The sequence below is a fragment of the Capsicum annuum genome, chromosome 10, assembly GCF_002878395.1.
Source record: "Capsicum annuum cultivar UCD-10X-F1 chromosome 10, UCD10Xv1.1, whole genome shotgun sequence".
NCBI classification, from domain to species: Eukaryota; Viridiplantae; Streptophyta; class Magnoliopsida; order Solanales; family Solanaceae; genus Capsicum; species Capsicum annuum.
In genome coordinates, this window is record NC_061120.1 from 44,796,952 (window position 1) to 44,804,826 (window position 7,875).

Sequence of the window (7,875 nt, forward strand, 5' to 3'; positions counted from 1 at the left end):
AAATTTTAATATTATTTTCATTTTTTAAAATTATTTTAATGTAAAATTGGTCAAAAATTGACCCTCACTGCACCCCAGGTGAATGACTACACTCTATTTGTCCTGGTCACTATTTCAATGCCACATAGGCAAGGTCAACGGTCAAAGGATGTAAAATATTACTTTTTTATAGGTTTAAGGGTTCAGATGATAAATAAAAGTGTCCAACTTACAAAAACGATATAATATAAAATTTAAAAAGTTATTTTACCTATTATATTTATTGTACGATACATAGCACACATTATAAAATCACGACAAACTACCTTTCAAAGAAAATATTAGGCCTGATCAATGTCATCATCAATATTCAAAATAGAACTTAAAAACACCTTTTGTTCAGTTTTATCAAGTATCGCCAATATTTAAAATCAAACTTACATGACAACTTTTGTTCAATTCTCTTCTATCACAAGGTGTTAGGCCATCGCGTCTGAATTTACATTTCCAGTTCAAGTTGAATTCCGTGGAACAGAACAGGCGGCCCGCTGTTGTTGAAATTGAGCTAATCCAAACCCTAAAGTTCGGTTAATCTCCACACCCAAGCAAGCAAATTCATCCAATTGCTAAAACGAGCAGTTTGACTCTAACTTTCTTTCGGAAGTAAAAGTCTACTTCTTCTATCCTAAATCATTTGTTGTCAAAATGGTAGACGAGGAAAATAAGGTGCCCGCCGCCGCCAGTATAACATCCAAAAAACGGCCCTTTGATTCCTTAGTCATATCCAATGAAAACGATCCACTGCAAATTCCTGAGAGACCATTCCCCGTGACCAAGAAACGGGTTGTGTTGGGCGAGCTCAACAACTTGGGGAGCGTTGTTGGGTCGACTCAAATTTCGGATTTCACCGAAACCCGTGAGTCCAAACGCAAAATCATGTTGAGAAAAAATACAACCGAAAATGTTGTTAAAGAAACTGTCGAGCCCGAGACAAGTGCTAGTTCTAGTCCTAAAGATGATCTGCAGAAATGTGGTTATGGTCCTCTCATTTATCAGCATCTTCACTCCTTGGAGGTACAGTAATTTGGGAATTTCCTAGCAGTTCTTTTATTGTTATAAAAAGTTACTTCATTTGGTTTAGTTGCTGCACAATGAAAAAGGAATAGAACAGGTCTAAATGGTGCAAAAGTGGATATTAATTATGTTAGGGACTGAGGCATGGTGGTGGTGGTTGTTGAAATGAAAAGGGAATGTGTTACTTCTTTTTTTTTTTTTCTGCCTTTTAACTATTGAGAGTTTTCTATTTTTGATGCTTTGAATTTTTTCTCCTTTTTTAGGTAAATCCTACACTGTTTCTATTTAAGATAGTACAGTATCTGATATCAACTTGCTTTTTGGGTGGATTTGGAAGGGTTTTATAAATCCAGATTTAGGGGTATATTTTGTATCCTGACATTTAAAATATTTCCTGAAGTCTGTAATTTTGTTAGACTCCTTGATCACATGGGGCTCACTTCTGTTCCTTGTATGGTGCCGTTCTTACTGAAGTTTTACTATGTGTTATTACAATCTCAGTTTTGTAAGATTCTGCCCTCTGAGGTTCAGCTGAAACTTTATCTATGTAGTTATTATTCTGTTAACCAAATTTCTATCATAGTTCATCCTAATTGTAATTTATGAGCATGTGCTTTCTAGAAAGATGTGAGCACCAACTTTTTGTTTTTTATTGTTGAGGGAAAGGCAAGTGGGAAACAGGGATCAAACTTGTTTCTTCATTATGATATTTCCCTGGCATCATCTGATAGAAGTGGATTCAAATTTTAAAGACAATCATACATGTACATACTCTTAACAGACAGTGGATACACGTGCATCCATTGGTTATATGCTGGATTCATCTTTGCAACTAGTTGTAAGACCCAATGGCAAATGAGTCAAATGATACTACCAGATCTCTATTTTTACGTGGACGTTAATTTGTTGTAGTTTTCGCACACTATCAAGAATAGTTAGTAAGAGGCAAACAGCCAAACATTGATGGCTGTCTCACCATTGTTTCGGTTTCTTTTGCCCTGTAAGAAAAGACTTACCTTATAAGTCCTTTTAGCTTATTGCAAATCCTTGCACATGTTGTTTATCCCAGGATTCAAATGTTTTGGAGAGTAAAATTTCTTTGAATGCATCAATCTGATGCTACATATGGTATGTAGGTTGAGGAAAGGAGGAGGCCTTTGTCTAACTACATGGAGAAGGTTCAGAATAATTTGACTCCTCCTATGCGTATGATTGTAGTTGATTGGTTGGTGGAGGTTGCAGAAGAGTACAAGCTTGTTTCTGACACCCTTTATCTCGCAGTGTCATACATCGACAGATTTTTGTCTTTTCATGTTTTAGCCACAGATATGCTTCAGCTTCTCAGTGTATCTTGCATGCTTGTTGCTTCGTATGACTCTTAAAACTTTTATTTTGTTAATTAAAAACTGTTTTTTTTTTTTTTTTTTGAGATCACTGGTAAGATTTGTATTCTTCAGCATTAATGCTGGCCACCACCAGAAAAGAGAAGCAATTACAAGTCTCCTATTAATCCCACCATTTGCTCTATATCCACTATACATAGTTGGTTACACCAAAAAAGTAAAGATACAATGCAGTTCCATTTAACATTGTGAATAGAATTGGACCTATCTTCGAATCATTTACCATTTCTCTCTAACCACACAGACCACTAGATGCATGATGGCACTAATCTCCACTATTTCTTCTGACTTTTACTTCCTCCCCTCCTAATCCAGCAGCTCAATAGTTCTGAGGTGTGCTCCAGCATGGTCCAGCTGTAGCCTGTTATGTTAAGGAACAGGTTCATAGTTATGTAGTGAAACTGCAATGTAGGAAGAGATGTTTGTTTGTTTCCCCTGTCATATTACACAAGAAATATCTGGGAACTAGCTGTCTTGCTTTCTTCTGTAACACTTCTTGAGTTAAGCATCCCTTCTTAATCACTAAGTAAAATACTTTACCTGGGTGGGGATAATACTTTTCCAAAAGTAATTCCAATGATATTGATATCCCCCTTGGATACTTCTGTACCTCTTTTATATGCACTACTTACTGTGAAGGCCCCATCCTTGCTATGTTTCCACAGCAATTACAGATATATTCATTTGTAGTGCTTAATGCTACAGAAAGTACGAAGAGATCAGTCCACCCCATGTTGAAGATTTTTGTTACATTACAGATAATTCATACACTAGAGAAGAGGTTGGTTTGCATCCCTTTCAATCATTTTGTTGACTAATATTCATACTCTATATTGAATGAATTGGATTTGAACTTCAGGTCGTGAATATGGAGAAAGATTTGCTCAATTTTCTGAATTTTGAGATCAGCAATCCCACCACAAAAACATTTCTCAGGTTTGGGTGCACACATAATATTTTTTGAAGTAGTTTATTACAATTTTCATCCCCAAGCCCATACGTCAAATCCTATTTGTTGCCATCTGTATTCATGCATTTATCTCTTGTTAACGTAGAATTTTATGGATACCTGACTAAATGGCTATACAATGATGAACATTTCCTTGTGAATTTGCAGAATCTTTACCAAGGCTGCCCAAGATAGTCTTTCTGTAAGTATTGCTTATAGGTATCTGGTGAATATGTTTCTCTTAGGTCATTATTTCCCAACGATAAATTGTTTTCTCTCCTGCAGTTTCTAACTTTGCAGTTTGAGTTCTTGAGCTGTTACCTCGCGGAGCTGAGTTTGTTAGATTATAGTTGTGTGCGGTTCTTGCCATCAATGACTGCTGCTTCAGCTATCTTTCTATCAAGGTTCACAGTCTTGCCTAATGTCCGACCATGGGTAAGATTGGTTTTCTTTTATTATATTTCATGTATTGGAGTATCTCACATGTGAATTTTAGGTTCACTTTTGTTTGGTGATGGGATCAACACTGAGAACCAAGGGGAAGCAGTGGGCTCTCTGTAACCTAATCATGATATAAGGGGCTTGTTGAACTACCAAGTGTGCAACTTCTCTTTAGCTGTTTATGTTTTATTGACTTTCACTTTCTAATGTAAACATAAATTTAAACTGCATTTTTGCTAAAAGATAGATTCCCTTTTTTTAGCTGTTATAAGGCATCCATAAAGTTGAAACCACCATTACTCAATTTATGTTTTGAAGATTGGGATGCTAGATATGATATTGTCTTAGAGATCTTCGTATACAGTTACTGAATCTGCTTTTAAATAGTGAGATCCTATGTAAACAGTGGTGAATTTATAGCTAAATTTATGAGGCACATGAACCCGTGATCTCTTCGTAAATCTAGGTATTTTATGTATGTATTTTTTAAAATTGGTATAATATTGTTTGTTGGCGCCCATGCTATAAGAAAACTAAATGGTGCACTTGGTTGAAGGTTGAATCTTTTACCTAGAATGCGAGGAATCAATTCCCACTTAGTACATTTTTTCTTATTTTTCTAATGGTGCCCCATGTTCTAAAAATCTTAATTCGCCTTTGTAACATAAAACAGCATATCTTCTACTTGAATGACTACTACACATTTAGTAAAACTCTACTTTATGTTAATCGAGTCTAAATAGAATAATATAGCTCAATGTTTCTCGTTCAAAGCTGTAGCATTCAGGGAACACAGAAAATTTCCAAACTAGTGTTAAAAATATTATGGTAATGAATATGCGGCTTATCCTATGATACATTGTTTTTTATACCTATTTACCGGTGAAATTAAACTGTGTCTGGGTTTGTAATGCCGAAGTTACGTTCTTAAAAACACCGTAATTCACAAAAGCATATAAATTGTCAAAGGTGGTAGGATGGTATCACAGTTTAGGTCCGTATGTGATCCTCCAATGACCCTATTTTGATGCAAGCACCCTTTGCTTCTACGGAAAAAAACAGGATTACTAGGAAGTAGGAACAAACGTTATTAGGATCCTATGGTAAACTTTATCAATCACTGCTTACCGAGTACATGACTTTAGGTAGGAGGCCATGGAGGATACGAATTAGGATAGAAGGCTAGTAGATAGTTGAGCATTGTCTCACTTATCCCTCCATACTTGTAATCGTAGTATTATTCTTTTAGTTTCTTGTTCTTCGATTGTTGTTATTATCTGTTGTTTCTTGTACTTCAATTGTAGTATTATTTTGTTGTAGAAACTGTTCCTTTTTTTTCTTCTTCTTCCAGAATGCTTTGTTATGCTACCATAAGTATTTTGTTATGGCTTCTTCACTTGTATTATTTGTTTTCCTAAAAGCTTTGATATGCTTTTCCTTGAGTTGAGGGTCTATGAGAAACAACCTTTCTACCTCCCAAGGTAGGGGTAAGGTCTGCATACTGTACGTGGCGTACACATTACACTCCCTAGACCCCATTTGTGGGATTACACTGTTGTTGTTGTTCCACTATGTATTGAATACAAGGCACATTAGATTAAAATTAGAAACTTGAGTGATGTTGTGGAATGTTTTGGTGCATTTAAAGTCTTAAAAAGTATGCCATAAATTTAACACAATCAACAGTTTGCTTCGTCAAAATGTAGTTACTCTTAATATTTGGGTTCTCTTGGTTTGGTTTGTGTGATAGTTTAAGATCTAGAAGTAGTTTCGTGGTGTGCTTATTGTTTATTAAGGGAACATATATGACTAGACAGTAGCATTTATTGTCATCTGAGAATAGAATAGATGAAATCTGTATTTCTAAGAGTCAATATGGCTTTCATTTACTTATTTGTAGAGTTTAATATATTCAAGCAAAACAAATGTAGGCATTCAATGAAAAACGTATTGTGTATTTAATCTAATATACCTTTCTGATGTTTTAGATTTCTCAACTAAGATTATTGGGTCCTCCAAATTTGATATAATCAGCATATTTTTTACTTATTTTTGAATATGATATGAATTGTTAAAGATATAGCTTCTAAGATCTACTTTTTAGAAAGCTATTCAGCCATTTATGTCAGATACTTAAATCGCCAGCAGTGATCTGCACAGAGTCCCAACTGTCTTGATCGTTATTTTGGTTTTGCAGAACTTGGCACTACAACAATGTACAGGTTATAAACCATCTGAACTGAAGGATTGTGTTCTCGTAATCCATGAGTTGCAATCTGGTAGAAGTGAAGCAACTGGGCGGGCATTAAGAGAAAAATATATGAATCACAAGGTACTTAGTTTTGATTTTTATATGAATTTACTTTCTAGTACTGGTAGAATTCCTTTTTACTTTCTAGTACTGGTAGAATTCCTTTTAAGACAAAATGTACTTGTTGGGGCTTCCTCCTAAATAAATCAACCCCTTAGCTGTACTAGGCTTTTGCTAAAGGCAATAGTTGATAGTATTATCTGCCTTCTAACATATTCCACCCATGAACCTTCACCCCCCAAAATTATTTGGATGCAGTACAAGTGTGTGGCTGCATTGCATCCTCCAGATATTCCTGCTTGTTTTTTTGACGATGCTTGAGCACAATGCTCAAGCCAAATTCCAGCTGCCTCGAAGATAGTTCACAAATCAATATACTGTACTGGGTTTTTCCTCTTAAGAGCGCCAGGTCTGCATTTGAATTTGACAATTGCTGGCAACCGATACAACTTCTGATTGTTTTCCCTGCGAGGGAGTTCTGAATTGCTTAGATCCAGAAAAAACAATGATGTGAAAGTCTTTCTTCTGGACTGGCTCGGGATAAGGATGCATAGATTATGTTCAACACGATGCTTCATACTCTGATCTTTTCAAACATGGAAATGGAAAATTGTGTAAATCTTGTTTGTGAAAGTAAAGGTGGATACTGTTCGTGGCTTGCTATTTTCTTTTTCCTGTATTTGGCCCTTTGCCCGCACACATGCGAATCTTAATTTAGAAATGAATCCTTGAATAGGACATGCTAAAATTGTTACTCCCTCCATTTCATTTTGTGTTGCCATTTCTTTCTTCTTTTTTTTTTGTTCGTGTCAAAAAGAATGTCACATTTTTTTATTTGGTAACTATTGAAAGACACAATTCCACTTTTATTCTTATTGGTTTAATGGTTCCACTTTTAAGGTTTCAATTAATTAAAAATAGTTATAGTATATTTTTTAATAAAGGGTAATTTGATCAAAATTATTTTTTTATTTCTTAAACATTGTGTTTGGTCAAATCCTTGATACATAAAATGGAATGAAGGGAGCATTTGTTAATGCTTCAAAGTGGTCGGTCGTATACATTCGGAGGATCAGGAAATTTCTCAAAATAGGCCTTGTTTCTGTTATGAACTTACTACAAAACTCAATCCAACAGTAACTTGGGACACAAGGAATATTTTTTGGGACAATTTTCTATTAACTGAAAAATGAAAAAACAACACAATCGAGCTAAAATAACAGAAATTAAACTAAAGGTGAGCTAGGATGGTCATGGATGAAGCTCACAGATCCAAATATGAAAATGAAAGAGAAGAAGAGAAATTAGAATTGGAAGAGAAGAAAGAAACAAGGAAAGGCTTGAGAAGTTAGTTACGAGATTTTCAACGTGCTCTTCTCTCTCCTCTAGCGTGTATTTGAGGATTTTTCCACATCATTCCAGCCGTCCAATCTTCATTAACTACTTTTAATCTTGGCCCTTTATTATTTGCAATCTACTCCCCCCCCCCCCCCCCTATCTCCTTAATTAACTAATACTCTTTCCACCTCTAATATTTATTTGAAAGTTAGTTAAGGTTGTTACACCCTGCCCCTTGAAAAACATCCTTGACCTCAAGGATGGGTGTTAAAATTCGAAAACTTGGCTTTCAAAAATGCATAATCCTCCCAAGTTGCTTCTTCAGGTGGAAGATTTGACCACTGTACCAAAACTTTCACTCCAGCTACATTACCATCTCA

At 35.4% G+C, this 7,875-nt stretch overlaps 1 protein-coding gene across 2 annotated transcripts; it reads left to right on the forward strand.

The window, feature by feature from the left end:
• Positions 1 to 298: 298 nt before the first annotated feature.
• LOC107845465 (G2/mitotic-specific cyclin C13-1) lies at positions 299 to 6,920 on the forward strand. 2 transcript variants are annotated; one of them, XM_016689809.2, is made up of 8 exons: positions 299 to 1,053; positions 2,190 to 2,422; positions 3,162 to 3,237; positions 3,316 to 3,392; positions 3,574 to 3,607; positions 3,691 to 3,840; positions 6,044 to 6,178; positions 6,416 to 6,920. In XM_016689809.2, the coding sequence occupies exons 1-8, from the start codon at positions 685 to 687 to the stop codon at positions 6,476 to 6,478; spliced, it is 1,137 nt and encodes a 378-aa protein (XP_016545295.2). In that variant the 5' UTR covers positions 299 to 684; the 3' UTR covers positions 6,479 to 6,920. The 2 variants fall into 2 exon arrangements, with proteins under 2 accessions (XP_016545295.2, XP_016545296.2); XM_016689810.2 differs by lacking the exon at positions 6,416 to 6,920 and adding an exon at positions 3,902 to 4,002 and having other exon boundaries at positions 301 to 1,053.
• The last annotated feature ends 955 nt before the right edge of the window (positions 6,921 to 7,875 follow it).